Raw genomic sequence first — 16,159 nt, 5'->3', positions numbered from 1 at the left:
GGCATGATCTACCTTTTTTAAAGCCATGTTGTATTTTATCCCAATTAGTGTTAACCTTGATGTCCTTAATTGTTTTCTCTTTCAAATTTTTTTCGAAGACCTTGCATACTACTGAGGTCAAACTAACAGGCCTGTAGTTACCCGGATCACCTTTTTTTTCCCTTTCTTAAAAATAGGAACTATGTTAGCAATTCTCAAGTCATACGGTATGGTCACTGAGTTTACAGAGTCATTAAAAATCCTTGCTAATAGGCTTGCAATTTCATGTGCTAGTTCCTTTAACACTCTTGCATGAAGATTATCCGGCCCCGCCGATATAGTCCCATCAAGCGGATTGAGTTTGGCTTTTACCTCAGATGTGGTAATTTCTACCTCCATATCCTCATTCCCATTAGGCACCCTACTACTATCCCCCAGCTCATCATTAGCCTAATTAAAAATGGAGGCAAAGTATTTCTTTAGGTATTCGGTCATCCCTAGATTATCTTTAACCTCCACCCCATCCTCAGTGCTTAGTGGTCCCACTTCATCTTTCTTGGTTTTCTTCCTATTTATATGGCTGTAGAACCTTTTACTCTCAGTTTTAATTCACTTTGCAAGGTCCAACTCTACTTGGCTTTTGGCCTTTCTCACTTTACCTCTTATGTCTAAGTAGAACATAAAAATGACATTTGATTTTTAAATTTTTTTGGGTCCAAACTTCTTCCCACTGAAATCAGTAGAAGTTTTGGACTTGCCGTCAATGAAAGTAGGATCAGATCATTAGCCTACCCAAAGCATTACTTGTCAGTAGAAAGATTAATGTAAGGGTCATTCTCATACTGTGGCTGTGAACAGATGTTTAATCATTACAGAGTTTTGTGAACATGAAACATTGTCCAATTGAAGTAAACAGAATGATCGATGTGTTATACTCACCTCCACAATATGGTTACATTAAAAAATATATGAGGGGATTAGAGATAGAAATTGCCTTTTTATGAAAACTAAAGTTTTGTGAACCCAAGAAGGCTTTGTCAAATATTTTCCCAAAACTAAAAAAAAAAACCCAACCCTTCATTTTTACTTTTCTTTTTCATGTACAGTCTTCATTCATCATTTTGTATTTTTCTTTGTCTTCTGTTCCAGTGTTGCACCACTAGTCTTTCTGGTTTTATTCCCCCCAATCATTGAACTCCCCCCCCCCCCTTTTTCCTGTGTTCAATCATAATCATCTGAACTTTCTGTAAAACAACAAGAGTTCTGTGGCACCTTAAAGACTAACAAATGTATTTGGGCATAAGCTTTTGTGGGCAGAAACCCACTTCGTCAGATGCATGTAACTTTCTGTGGTTGGTTGTCGCACCTTCCTTCTGCTACTTCCTTTTGGCTGGTGTTTCATCATTTTACTTGTCCTTTTTTTTGTGTATGAGTCTGTCTGTCTGAGTTTTGGGAGTAGACAGGAATTGCCATGCCAATCTCAGTTACTTATATTAGTGCCACAGCATGACTTTATTTTTTTTCAAAATAAAAATGTTCAAAAATGGCATCTTTTCAATTTAAAAAAAATCATCACGTTTCATTTTGAAAAATGACATTTCTTCGACTGACCTTTCAAATTTGTGTGGAAATGGCAGCAATGGATTGAACTGCTGTGCAAAAATGAGCTCTTCAATTCTGGGTCATTGAATCAGTAGGCAGTGGATACAGTACTTATTTAAAAGGAATGTTTTTTCCCCTTAGAATAGGGTGAGTATCTAATTCTAAGGGCAGACATTTTGTGTATTCCTTCTATATTTCTCCTGGATATCATCGCCATATTGGGTGCTTTTATTCCTGAAACTACTGCTCTTAGAAATGAGGATTCTAGAATAAACCTCATTGAACTGGATGGTTTCATACTCAAGTGGTCCAGTGAAGATTGATATAAATGTCAGTCCGCTCCTTTCGGGAAATATCCACGAGCAGACCCACAAGTCTCAGGCCCAGAGAAAGTTACTTTGCTCACCAAGGCAGGCAGGTGACTGGGGAATAGCATGCAGGAATAACAAGTTGAACTAGGCTGGCAAGGGAACCTTGAAGAACATCTGATTAGTAGCCACATGCTCCACAGCTGCAACTGTGCTGCTGGCCATCCTGGCGAGGTGCTGTCATGACACGTCGCCTTTGCACAGCTGAGGAGCTGTGTGCCAGTTAGAATGAAAGTGAGTGAAACAGGATTAAACTTCTGGAGGAGGGCTGCAACCCTCTGAGATGTTCATGGTACAATGCTATCATGTTGTATTGGTACCAAAGGGGTAAGGAAATGCAGGGCTGGGTAGCTAAACATTGTAGGGGCTAACTCTACTGATTGGGGTGATCTGGTTGAGTTGCAGGTACTTGATATACAAGGATGCCTAACTGCTCCAAAAAAGGAAGGATAGGATATATCTCAGCTTCCTATATGGCGGAGGCAGTGCGGACTAGTTGATTAAAGCACCTGTGCTGGAAACAGAAGATTTGGTTTTTAATCCCACTACTCCATTAGCCTTCTGGGTGACCTTGGGCAAGTCTCTGTGCCTTACTTCCTCATCTGTAAAATGGGGAGAATAGACTCATGGAATCATAGTGTTGGAAAGGACCTCAGGAGGTCATCTAGTCCCAACCCCCTGCTCAAAGCAGGCCCAACCTCAACTAAATAATCCCAGCGAGGGTTTTGTCAAGCTGCAGCTTAAAAACCTCTAAAGATGGAGATTCCACCACCTCCCTAGGCAACCCATTCCAGTGCTTCACCACCCTCCTAGTGAAAAACTTTTTCCTAATGTCCAACCTAGACCTCTCCCACTGCAACTTGAGACCATTGCTCCTTGTTCTGTCACCTGCCACCACTGAGAACAGCCTAGCTCCATCCTCCCTGGAACCCTTTGCATATGCTTTCCTCCTTTGTAAAGTGTGCTGAAATCTATGGATGAAAGGCGCTCCATGTATTATGATTAATTAGTGACAAAGAGACTGGCATTGACCAGAATGCATCTGTTATTTGCACAATGCTCAGACGATGTGGGTGAAGTTCACCCTTGTGCAAGGTCCCCCATAAGCAATTCTAGCTCTCTGCCCCAGGGTGAACTTCACACACAGTGAACCATGCACATAGACTAAAATGTAACTTATTATTTCCTTCTGTTTTCCAGCATTTGGCAACAGGCAAGTTATTTTTGCTGCCCTCGCTTTTCTGGTATGTACAGAAATAAAGTATTAAAGATGTGTATGAGATGAAACAAACTCATTATTTGTCAAGAGGAATAACGTGTGAGTGGAGAGTAATGTCTGGTCTTGCAGACCCTCAACACATCACTCATCTTATTAACATTAATGGATCTATTGAGCTTTTCTGGGGCAGGAATAGTTCTTTGATTATTACCCGCTGTAAGGGTGCCCTGTTCCCTATCTGAGTTCCTTAAGGGTTACATGATGATGACGATGATGTAGAATTCATTCCGAAGCTGAAGATTTAGGCAGTTGCTATCACTTGCCATAATTTCTCAAATGTTACGATAAAATCATATGAAATATATTCCAAACTAGCTTTCCAATACTGTTGTCTTCCCCAAATAACATGCCTGCTATCACCTGGCAAAAGTTTAAAAAAAAATAGGTACAACAATGGATGAAGAATGGCTAAGATTTGTTTCTTCGTCTAGGTTTAACCTTGTTTTTACATTGACGGTATGCCATTTTTCCAATATTTACGTGCTCTTCTGCTGTTTCTACAGAGTAGAAATATTTCAGTGCAGCTACTTCAGCAAATCGGAAAGAAAGGCCCTGTGCTTGATCTTTAATCACAATGGGAAGGAGATCATGCCACTGGAGCTGTTTGTACAGCATAGCATTATATCTGCGCCCCATAAGAGGCTAAAAGTTCCAAATTACAGTATTTCCGAGCTGGTGATTTTTTTCATCTGGGTCTCCTCTGCTCACAAATACTGTGATTTAGGAGCAGAATGGGATTAAAGTGCTGAGGTCTTCCCAGGAGAATTGTATATGTATATCTGACAGTAGAGGTGGCCCCGTACACATAGCGGGTGCATATATTAGTGGCTAGTAAGTGGGATGGAGTGGTCCGGATATGAATGCACTAGTGTGAGAGTGTAGAACTCTGAGAAAGTTGCATATGATGCTTTGATTATCACAGCAAGAGCACTGGGGACCTAGTTAAACAAGATGCCTGTGAGGAAGTCTCTGATAGAGGCTTATATTCTGTCCCACACTGGCCTCCTATTCAAAAGTGCTGAGCATCCACAAATACCATCAGCATCATAAGCAGCTAAATGTGCACAGTCCTTCTGAAAATCAGGCCAGATGAGTGAGGATGGGATTCCAGAGATGCAACAGGAAAAGGGTAGAGTAACTGATTTAGACTGACCCAGGAAAACCAACCTAATGTGCGTGTACTTAACATTAAGCATATGTGTAAGTGCTTTCCTTAATTGGAGACATTAGGGTCACAATTTTAGCAGTGTTCAGATCTTGGATGCTCAAACAGACCCCAAGTTTTCCTGACCAGATAGAGTCTAGTGAAGTAGAGCTGGAGAAGAAATAATTTTCCCATCCCATGAAAGTATTTGAAATTTCAAAATATTATCTGTTCCTCAGTGAGATAAAACCAAGACCTTTCCAATTTTTTCACAGCAAAATACAAAAATAGAGAGAGAAGAAAGGCTGGTAGTTAAGGCATTCGTCTGGCACGTAGGACATCCAAACTTTAAGTTGCTACTCCTCCTAATGTGGAGTAGGGACTTGAAACTGGTTGTTCCTCAGCCCGAGTAAGCGCTCTAACCACCAAGCTATTTCTCTACCTCTTCGAGGTTGACCAGCTGTTCCATCCTGGACCAGAGAAACTTTCTGATGAAAAGTTTTTCAATGAATCAGCATTGATCAGCAAAAAACAATCAAAAAAATTGCTTCGAACAATCCCCAGTATACTTATGTGAAGAAAGTACTTCATGTAGTCACTGCAACCCTGAAGCTGAAAGCAGTAAGTGCTTCACTTGTATGTCTATACTGACGGCGGCAAAGTCTCCGCTGTCAGATCGATATTTCTGGATCGATTGAGTGGTCAGTGTAAACCCGCTCAATCGATCAGGAAATTGACACTAGTAATCCACCCCCTCAAGTGGCATAGCGCTGCGTCGACGGGAACACGGTTCCCATCAGCGCAGTGCAGTGAAGACGGCGCGCAGAAGGGAGCACAGCAGTCGACGGGAGTAATGCAAGCTACTCTGCCTGTTGTGTCTGTGTGTTGTGTCTGTAGGGGATCGTGTGTTAATCCAGTGATGCATAAAGTACCTTACTGCCACTGTGATTATACCAATCTGTAGGATCTGTAGCTCAAAGTCAGTGGAAATGGATTACATATGCATTTTATGTTAACAATCAAAATAGTACTTATCCAAAGTTATGGCTTAGTAAAAGCAGTCCATTTCCTCCTCAGTTTAAGTGGAATATTCTTTTTAACCTCTTTTATGGTTGAGGCAGTAATTGAGTGAAGAAATGGTTTTTAATTTTTTTCTGCAAAATATTGCAGACAATAGTCAGTCCAGCAGGAGTAGGTTTGAAGGCTGAGCTCCAGGACATTTATACCATTGAAAAAGGGAGCTTTCTCCGCAGATACAAGTTCTTGCTTCTAGTCCTGGCAGGTTCCGGGATACTGAGGCCTAAAATTGCAATATGTATGAAAAATCTACTTGAGGTCATTTTTACAGGATTCTAAAATATGATTATTAATGTTTTTCTTCCTTCAAGGCTTGTCTTTATCAGATACCCCTGATTTGTATTAAGTATGTGCTTCTACATTCACTATAATCAACAGCACAGTGTAATTTAAGGAGCTCAAGGGGACTTTCTGAAATATGTTTCTTTTTGGAGAAAAAGAAGCCAGCCAGAAAAGGGATACATTGTCGCACAGAATGCATTTTAAGAGGAAACAATGTATGTACAACTCATTAAGGAGGTAGAAAATGCTCACAAGTTGAAAATCAGATATTTTACAAATTCCCATATTTTATATTTTTAAGATATTAGCTAAAGAGCTGGCTTATATTTAGCTAATACTTCTCCATTTGGAGGATTACCAGCCAAAACTTTAAAGAGGGAGATAAAAGCTAATTGCGGCTGACTGCAGCTGCAGCATCAAAGGTAAGCTAATAAGAATCCCTGCAAAGATGCCCTTAACTTGCTTTTATATAATTGATTACAGAATTAGTGGGTGTTAAGTATAATTTATGAATATGTGGTGCTGCAGAGTCATGTGTGTGTAACATATTTGCATAGTGTTTTGAGTAAGTAATTTTAACTCTGAAAATGTATGCTCTCTAGTCACTATTATTTGTAAAAGAAAAAAATGGGGTGTTTTTTTATTTTTTTTTTTAATTTCATCTGGAATATAGCAAATGCTTCTAAAGTTATACTGATGCATGTTGAATTGTAGCTGATTTTATAATATTTTGGAATAGTATTTCCTCTTCTGTCTATTGGCATTTTTTCACGTGCAGAGATTTTCCATTTTCATTCATCATGAGTGAAATATGCAGAGAAAAGAAGATCTGGCTCTAATCCTTCAGTTCTTACTCAGCAAAAATAAAAGTTTTAAATAGATCTGATCAAAATATCCCAATGAAAAATGTTGCTGAATAAGTTTCTTTTTTGACATTTTTCATTTTTGATGGAAAATTTGACAGTGAAATTAAACAAAATCTTGCTTGTTGTTTCATTTCAAATTGAAATTTTAATTTCATTTTGTTTTTTGAAAACTGAAACATTTTTGAAATTTCAGAATTTCAGTTTTTTGCTTTTTCTTCCTTTCTCCCCAATTTTTCTTCTTTTTTTTTACACTGAATATCATCAAATGAATGACATCTAGTTTGTTAGTTTGTTTTTGCTGCTTTTTCCTTTTTTTTTCCATTTTCTATTGTAACTTTTCAAAACTTCTCCATTGGAAAAGTTAGAGTGTTAAATGAAATAATGCAAACATGTAACATTTCAAAAGTTGAGGAAAATTTTTCAGTTTTCAAAAACTGATACAAAGCAATTTTCAGTTTAAATTGAGATGAAAATTTTGATCCGTTTTGTTTTGATATTTTCTTGTGAAAAATAGAAAAATTGCTAACAAAAAACAACAAACTTTTTGGTTGCTGCTGCTCTGCAATGTTCATTGGAATTAAATGGGTTTTTTAACCAGCACTAGTTTTAAATAAGGGTAGTGTTTTTCTTCTTATTTGTATCACAGGAACTGCACAAGGCTCCACTTGGGAGTGGAACCTCGTTGTGCTAGGTGCTGTACAAAGTTTCTGTCCCAAAGAGCTTACAATCTAAATAGAAAAGACAAAGTGAGGGAGAGCAAGCAAAGGTGAAGTGACACAGCCAGTCATTGGCAGAGCTGGGAATAGAAAACCCAGGCTTCCTGAAGGTTGATCCAGTGTTCTATTCATGGAGCAATTCCCTCTGAGTAATATTTGACAAATATATTATCCAGACAGTTTTTTTTTCATTGCAACACATTGTTTTCTGTGATCCTTGACCAACACAAAGAAGGTCTTGAAAACATCAGATTACTGCAGATGATCCCAGGGCTGTTTCTCCTGTGAGATTAAAGAGTCTGCAGCTAGTTTGCAGGATTGCACCTACACTTATCTCAGGATAAAGGTAAAATCCTGGCCCACTGAAGCCACTGTGAGCTTTGCCATTGAGATCAGTGGATCCAGAATTTCACCTCACCAGTTCACCCAGTGGATGGTTTTCTGGGGGCATCTGTGCTCTCCCAATGAGTGAGTAATGTATTTCCATTTGAATGGGTTCCTCGATATTTTTTTTAATACTCTGCTGTTCTTTTGAATGCAAAGATTAATCCCAATGCTAGAATCAACTAGTCGTGCAGTTATGTAGTAATATCCTAAATATATAACAGGGACCCTGCTTTCAAATGTTTTGCAGATGTGTGAAGCTGGAAATCATTTTATCAACGTTGCTTTAGTCCACCAAAATCATTCAGGTTTGTCTCCCCTCTTCTCTCCCCTGCCCCCACCTACTTCATACTGAATTGCACTTTATCTCTGGATTTTTTCCTGATGTACTGCAACCTGTCCGTCTAACTACAAAATAAAGAAAGATGAGCTAAATTCACGTCATTGTTAATTTATAACATTTAATAAATGTGTTGATAAAGGAGACAGTCATAAGATTGCTTTTGTTCTAAAGCTTACAGCAAATTTGTCTTCATTATAAATATCCACAATTCAAATGTAGATTGGGGTGTTTAAATCTTTTAAAACATGCTGTCGACTGACAATGAAGGATTTAATTTTAATGACAATTCAACAAACATTAAAATAGCTAATTTGCATAGTTTTCAGCTCTAAAATCCATGTGTGTGGAAATGTGCTGTTAAAATGTGCTCCAGACCTCTCATTTTTGTGGAGCATTTTGTACTTAGGGCAAATAATTATAGCTACAGCACATTTTCTAGAAAGAAAAATGTATTGCACAACAATCATTATTTTTCTTAATATAGGCCCCATTTCATGAAAACACTTATACATGTTTAATTCAATATCTATGCAAGAAAGCAAGTAAGCATGTGCTTAAAGTTAACCATGTGCTTAAGTGTGTTCCTGAACATGGACCACTGTGCAGTAGAAGCAACAAATAAGCTTATTTATTTACACATGCCACATCATCTCTAAATAGCATTACAGTGTGGACAATATTATGGCCACTGGAAGAGCTGAAAGGTATTTGCAGCATTCTCCTGTGTTGCATTTTGTAATAGCAACATTAGCACTATAGAACGAAAATGTCAAGCACTGGAATATAACATTTCCTATTGTATTATTGTTGTTTTATGATTACTGCAATGTGCTTTCTTTTGAGTACTGACTATTTTCCTGGGAAATTCTGTTACTGTGGCAAGAAAATTGCTTTTTTAATATTGCTGGATATCCAAAGGGGCTGGAGTGGCATAGGCAGACAGTTTCCATTGACTATGAGACATGTGCCCCAATACTGTTCTCCTCTCAATGCCATTAGTGCACGCACAGCAGCCCCGTCTGGTTTAAAGCACTTGAGTGGTGCCGGAACATGCCAGAGCAGTGTTCCAGCGGCCTTTTTTGAGACCCAGAATAGACAGGGGCATAGCAAAGGGACACCTTTGGCTGTATCTGAGCAGAGATCCAGCCCCTGCCATCTCCCTTCTCAGCCATGCCCAGTACATGGAGGTAACGGGCCTGCTCCTTGGGGCCCGTGGCATAAGCGCTGGGAACATACTGAGCCTAGAGATGCACTGGGATGTGGAGAGTCCGGTGCACACTGCGCAGCCTGGAGAGAACAGAGAGAGGTGCCATGAAGCCCCCCAGCAGCCCTGCTTCCCATGGAAAGCCTCAGCATTCAGGTTGCAGCCCCCCACCGCTACCCTGCTGCTGCCTCACCCAGGGCAGGGGACTGGGGAAAGTGCTGGGGCCTTCCCAAACAGCTCCCAGCACCAGAATGCCAGCAGGGGCTCCCCACTGGACAGGGATGTGGGCACCCCAGCCCACTTCCTCGCGTGTGGGTGGCAAGTCTTGCACTGCTGTCTCAGTGATAGCCAGGAAGGGGAAGTGGCACCCCTCACCCCATGTATTGCACCCAGTGTCCCTGCCTCTCCTGTAGGCCAGCTCTCTTCCTTCTCCCCTTTTACCACTCCACAGGCCAAAGGGTCCTGGCAGGAGTATAGTTCCCCCATCTCTTCCTTTGCTGCCCATGAGCAAACCGACTTGGACCAGTATCAGCATGGCTCCAATGGAGAAGTGAGTCCTTTTAGGACCCAGGCACTGGTGCCAACAGGTTCTGTCAGTCATACGGTTATACGATGAGTGTCCCATGTGGAGAGCAGTGCCTGTTTGTAAGGAGCATGCGAGACCCACTTGTTAGTGTGTCGTTTGGGTCGTCTGATCCACCGAGGACAGGAGTCTGTTGTAGCCCCAGCTCATGCTATAGAGACTATGCTCTTAGCTCTGAAGGTTCTGTCCATCCCCGTGTGGAGGTGGACATCATATGTGCATGTTCCAATAAGACCTTTTCCTTCGGTGATCCCTGCTATAATGACATTGTGGGTTTTGTTTTGTTTTCTTCTTCCCCAAAGGAAATAAAGCCTCTTTTCCAAGTCCAACTTACAACCCCTTCACGTGGCTATTTACACTGGTTTCCTGTCCCAACTACACCTACGAGGTATGCTGTTTTCCTTCTCTGCATGGGGGAGGCCCAGTAGTGCATATTGATCACACCCACAATTTCCCTCTTCCCCACACTGAGTCTCTGACCTATCTGCATCCTCAAGTCCAGCATAAGTGACCCTCAGTGTCACCCCCACCCTCCTGTGCAGATGATTCCTTCATCCCTGTTTGAAGCATTGGATGGTCATTTTTTAGCCAATTAGCCACCCACCTTGTCCTACCTGCTGTCTCCAGTGCAATAAAGATACCCAGCCTTCTCTGCTTCCAGTGCATGGCAGTGGGAGCTGCTGTGTACTGAGCAGAGTTAAAACTTTGTCCTTTAATTCCCATACATAGACAAGATTAACAGTTCTTCTTTCTTCACCTAGATTGGGTCTTGGATTAGTTTTACGGTGATGACACAAACACTGCCAGGTAAGACTAAACAGCAACACTTACAGTTGTAAGTGAATGTGATGTAAATGAATTGCTTGAAAAAGTGAATTTTGTAATCTACGATCGCCCCAAAGAATAACTGATGGACTATCACCACCAACTCTTCTTTTGTGGCCCTATCACATGACTCTTTAAAGTGTCATCGTTAGGAAGCTGGATACAGGGTTCAACTGGTCAACATTTTCCAAAAACAGTGTGGTGGTGTTGTGGTTGAAAACTTGCCTTTTTTGAAAAATAATTCTTTTACAAATATTTTGCAAATAAAAAAATCTGAAATTTTATTAAAAATCACTGTAGAATTTTTTCATTTACCATTCGTCATTTTTTATAAAAGAAATTTTGGGTTTTTTTTTAAATTGGGATTTAAAAAAAAAAAGAAATTTCACCCGGGGCCAGGTTTCCAAAGCTATTTAGGCACCTAAAGATGCAGATAAGAGCTTCTTCGGATTTACAACAGTGCTTAAGTGAGGTAGGCACCTAACACCCATTGAAAGCTTTCATAGGCCATTAGTGGCATTTTCAAAAGATCCTATCTGTGTTTTCAGGTGTCTATATTCCTTTGTAAATCTAGCCCCATGTGACTAAGCTGGCCAAAAAATATTTTTAAAATGTCTTGTTTTGCAACCAGAAAATAAGAAATGTGACGTAACATTTTGCAAAAAAAAAAAAAAAAACAACCAAAAACAAAAACCCAACCAAACCAAAAACCACCCCCAATAGTTTGAAAAAATTAAATAAAAGTGATTTCAAGACTGGATGAACATTTTCATGGAAAACTAAATGAAAATTATGGGTTTTATTAAAAAAATTATCAGTTTAAATAAAAACATTTTCCAAATATTTGTGAACCTAGTTATTATGGGAATGACCTGAATGTATAGTGAGGGTCATGCTGCTATTGAATTGAGGCAAACAACAGCATAAGCTGCAGGATACTTATCCTTCCCATGCTTGCCCTGAGGTACCCCCGACATCTCTCAGCAATGTGTTTCAAGCTGTGGGCTTTTGGTTTTGCTAAATAATTCAGTAGATCTCACATCTGATGCTCTGTGCTCTTATCATTCTTCTTCCATGCATTGTATTTTTCCATGCAACACATTCCACTCTCTTACTCTTACCTTGTTAGTGCCTAGCATAATGTATTGGAGCACTTTCAGGAAGCTAGCTCAATGAACCTGCAAAAGCTGCCTCTAAGTGGCCACCTATTTATGTAGATTAAAATTGATGTAGTTTGTGGCAACATGAGAGTATCTTGACAACGGTATCTCTCCACCAGCCCACCACCAGAATGTGCTAATGTTTCTGATATCTCCTGTGTTATCCAGGCCCCCATGTCTACACTATCCCATATTTTGTCATGCTAACATGGGTAAAGCTAGTGCAGCTATGCCTACCCATGCCGCAGTCACATCTAGGACTGCAGTTTAGACATACCTTAAGGTCTCAGATTTTATATGCCTGGTAGCAGGCATTTATCAGAGCAAAATTTTTTTTCTGGCAAGTTGAATGAGACCCTTAAAACAAGAGTAGAGGCGCACTGCCACAGATGGCTTACCCCTCTGAGAAACAAATTTCCTCCTTTCAGGCAGGAAAAGTAGTAACTCACCACACCCCTTTATGGGTGAGAATTCTTAGCGATAAGCACATGAGCATTCCCACTGAAGTCTGCGGTGAAATCCTGTCTCCACTGAAGTTAACAACAAAACCCTGGTTAACTTCAGTAGGGTCAAAGTTTTACCCCATGTGTCTACTCACATGCTTAAAGGTAAATAGTGTTTGTTTTCTGGATTAGGGCCTAGCTGCTGTGACATAACTGAACAACAGGACAAAATGAATACCTCAAAATATATTTGAATATAATCCACTTTCAGCACACCAGGGAATCTGAAAGCTCACATCAACCTCTCCTGTAATTGATCCCACCCAAATTACATTTTTATTCAAAACAATGAGGAAGAATTGTCCAGTAGGGAGGGTGTTAGTCTAGAACTTGAGTGACCTGGGCACAAGCTCTCCCTCTGCCACAGACTTTTTCAGTAATGTAGGGCAAGTCACTTAGCCTCGATATGCCTCAGTTACCCATCTGTACAACAGTGATAATGGCACTGCTCTACCCCACAGCGGTGTGGTGAGGATAAGTTCATTAAAAAGTCTGAGGCATGCAGACACCACAGTGATGGTGCTGGTCATGAATTTTGTGATGAAACACTTTTTCATCAGAAAATGTTGCTTCACAGAAACCAAAACTGTTTGCAGGAAAAGGTTGGTTTTGATGATTTTCATATTTGCAATTAAAAAAAAAAAAAAAAAAAAAAAGCTTTGAAATTGTCAAAATATCCCATTTCAACACTGATAAAACAAAATTTTGATTTTCGTGTGAAACAACTTTTTGTTTAAAATTTAAGATAATTTACAGTGAAAAGAAAAAAACAAAACAAAAAAACAAAACTAAATGTTTCATGATGATCTACATTTTTTGTCGATGAAAATTGTTGAGATTTTTGACTTTTCATCCTAATTTGAGACAGGAAATATTGTTGAATTCTCAAAAATTCACCCGTGATGGGAAAACCATTTCCCACCCTGCTCTAGACAACAACGGGGTAGGTAAGATACACAGCTGTGCTTCGGAAATGTAATTGAAAACACCACTGAATTAAGACTGAATCATGCACATTCCATTTTATTCATGGTAAATATTAATGGTGTTGACATGCTTTTTCTTCTTTACAGTTGGAATTTTTGCTTTCCTGATGGCCTTCCAGATGTCACTCTGGGCCCAAAAAAAACACCGGCTCTACCTGAAGACATGTAATACATACGTACTTAGGAAAACAGCTATGATTCCATTCATCTTCTAAGCTCTTTGAGCACCAGAAGCTTGTATGCACCATTTGATAACTGACTCTGGAAGCAAATGAGCCATTGCATTTAGTAACCAAAGGGAGTTTAGACAAGAATTGTCGGGTATCGTTTTCAAACAATTAACAGATCAGAATGTGGTGTTTTGAATTACGTAAACAGAAAATGGCTCTGAATCCTCGGTTCATGTTAGAAGATGTGATTTCATTAGATTTTGTATGATGGAGCTAATCAGGAAGAGATCGGAAAAGTCTGCCTTGTGAACATTGGGTCAGAGCGTCACTTGGTGTAAACGGGCGTTGCTCTGTGTCAAGTCAATGGGAAGATGCTGATTCTATTCTATGCAAGGATCTGGCCCTTTAAGGTTCAATACCAAATGTAGATCAGATCCTGAAAGTTTTGAATTGTAGGAAATGCCACAGCTTTAATTGTATTCGAAGAAGCGTGCTCTGTATAAATCCTTCTAAACTATAGCACCAAACAATGTTGGTTTATACAGTATTAACACAATTAGGGTAGCTTTGCAGTTCTGTTTCACTGAACCAATTCCTGACTGCTAGAAACTTGTTTGATGATGCAAATTGGCTTAATGTCAGGACTGTGGAGAAGTCTGGTCTTTGTTTTTGTTTTTTTTTTTTCCTAGGAGGCAGCCTGGCTTAAGTGGATCAAGTAGAGGAGTGGGTATCAGGAGAATTAAGTTCCAATTCCAATGTTAAGCACATAAGAGCTATCACACTGGGTCAGACCAATGGTCCATCTAGCCCTGTATCTTGTCTTCAACTGTGGTTGGTATCAGAACTTCAGGGGGAGTGCTCGGACCAGCGTAATTCCGGCATGATCCATCTCGGTCTGCCCCTCCCGGCTTCTGGTAGTCAGCGATTTAGGGTCACCACAAGTATGGCCCGTCTTGCCACTTATGTGCTCTGTGGCCTTGGGTAAATCACTTAAATCCAGATTATGATACCCTCTCTCATGCTGAATTAATCACAGTGGAATTCACAGAACTGTTTGTGCGGTATGTTTTCACTTGTTGTGAGAATGGGATCACAAAGTGGTTTGTAACCTTTCAGTGCCTCTGACTTTCTATCTCAGGATAATACTTACCTTCTGTTTACAAAACACTCTGAGATCCTTAGATGTACCCTGTACATAAATACCGAGATTTCAGTGCCTACCTTGGTTCAGACATGACAGCACAGGTATTCAGCTGGAGCAAATGGGCAGTGCTTCATGGATCTTATTTGGCATCAAGTGCTTTTGAAAAATCGAGCCCTAATTTGTGTTTCTTAGTCAGGTCTTTGCTTTGCTTTTTGTTTGAGTGCCATTATTCTTTTCCAGAGAAAGGTCTTTTACTCAAATCCCTGAAAACGCTACCTAAATCCACTTGCAAATCAATGACACCTTTAGTACAGAGCAAGACAATTTTTAGAGGTAAGGTATGCTGGAATTGTAGGAGCTTTGGAGAGCAAAAGAGGCAGAGGTGCCTCAGTAAGCATTAATGCACTAAACCCCACAACTGCAGTTCTTCATTCTATTTCTTTGGCAGCTTAATAGATGCTTCTCACGTCCTTATGGCAGGTTAAAAAGCCTGGCTGAAAACTTTAAATCATTAGTGTAGTACCAAGCTACAGCAGCAAAGCAGGACAAGTTCAGTCTCTGAGAGAAACTGTTATCTTACACAGCAGCACCGTGCTCAAGTGCTCTAACAAAGTTAATTTGTCCAATAAATTGGGTTCATATCCCTCTTCAAATGTCTAATCTAGAGGCTTGCAGTGTTTATCCTGTTAGCAAGACAAGCAATGAGCTATGTGTGTTGACTGAGGTATCTGTTATAAATATTCAAGTGAAAGAGTAGCCAGGTTACATGACAAGTTTCAGCAATTCTGCTAGACTGGTAGGTAGAGCAAAATATGTTGTTTACAAAATGGAAAGGAAGAAAACAACTGAGTTTGGTTATATGGATAGGGTAAGAAAGAGAAGAAAATAAGAAGGGCTAACTTGAAAATTGTTTAAGGTGATGGAATGGAAAGGCATATATGAATGTTTGGCTCTGACAACATCTGTTGTGAACCCATAAATAATGGGAGATGCACACAGTTAGCAAGCAAAAAATAGATTACTTTTATCCCTTTCAGTAAAACACGATGGATTACATGGCAATTGCTATAGGTACTTTAATTTCCAAGTCACCTACACAGATTAGAACAGTGTAGGGACATGGTACGTACCAAATAAATCCTGTGTAAGGATGATGTATGTAAAGAAAAATTCCATTTAATTTTGGTAATGTAAATACATAATTTCCCATATTTTTTTAAACCAGTGATCTATTAACACCTGGCATGTTTTCACTGCTGTCAATAGATATACCAGAATCACTGTGAGCAACCAATTAACGGATATTATGTCCCATAATAAAGATCTATTTTATAAAACAGTATTTGCTGTACACTTTTGTGTTTCTAACTTCTAATCACATTCTTCTTAAAGATGTCTTATAGAATCTTACAAATAGAGGGTTGAAAGAGACCTTAAAAGCTCATTTAGTCCATCCCCTTCTCTGAGGCCAGAGAAAATACCTAGACCATCCCTGACAGTTGTTTGTCTAACCTGTTTGTAAAAACCTCCAATGCCCAGGAGTT

General features: G+C 39.7%; 1 protein-coding gene across 2 annotated transcripts in view; it reads left to right on the top strand.

The window, feature by feature from the left end:
• TECRL (trans-2,3-enoyl-CoA reductase like) overlaps window positions 1-15,954 on the top strand; it is a 130,315-nt gene extending 114,361 nt beyond the window's left edge. For both annotated transcript variants that reach the window (XM_067556902.1, XM_067556901.1), the window contains exons 8-12: window positions 3,150-3,193; window positions 7,948-8,005; window positions 10,130-10,215; window positions 10,589-10,634; window positions 13,389-15,954. In XM_067556902.1, coding sequence (XP_067413003.1) covers window positions 3,150-3,193; window positions 7,948-8,005; window positions 10,130-10,215; window positions 10,589-10,634; window positions 13,389-13,516 — 362 coding nt within the window. In that variant the 3' untranslated portion in view covers window positions 13,517-15,954. The remainder of the gene's footprint in view (window positions 1-3,149; window positions 3,194-7,947; window positions 8,006-10,129; window positions 10,216-10,588; window positions 10,635-13,388) is intronic.
• Window positions 15,955-16,159: the final 205 nt, after the last annotated feature.

The sequence above is a fragment of the Emydura macquarii genome, unplaced genomic scaffold (genome assembly GCF_026122565.2).
Source record: "Emydura macquarii macquarii isolate MOO-44397 ecotype Brisbane River unplaced genomic scaffold, CSIRO-AGI_Emac_v2 contig_1790, whole genome shotgun sequence".
Classification (NCBI taxonomy): Eukaryota; Metazoa; Chordata; order Testudines; family Chelidae; genus Emydura; species Emydura macquarii.
This window is presented reverse-complemented; position numbering and strand designations above follow the sequence as displayed.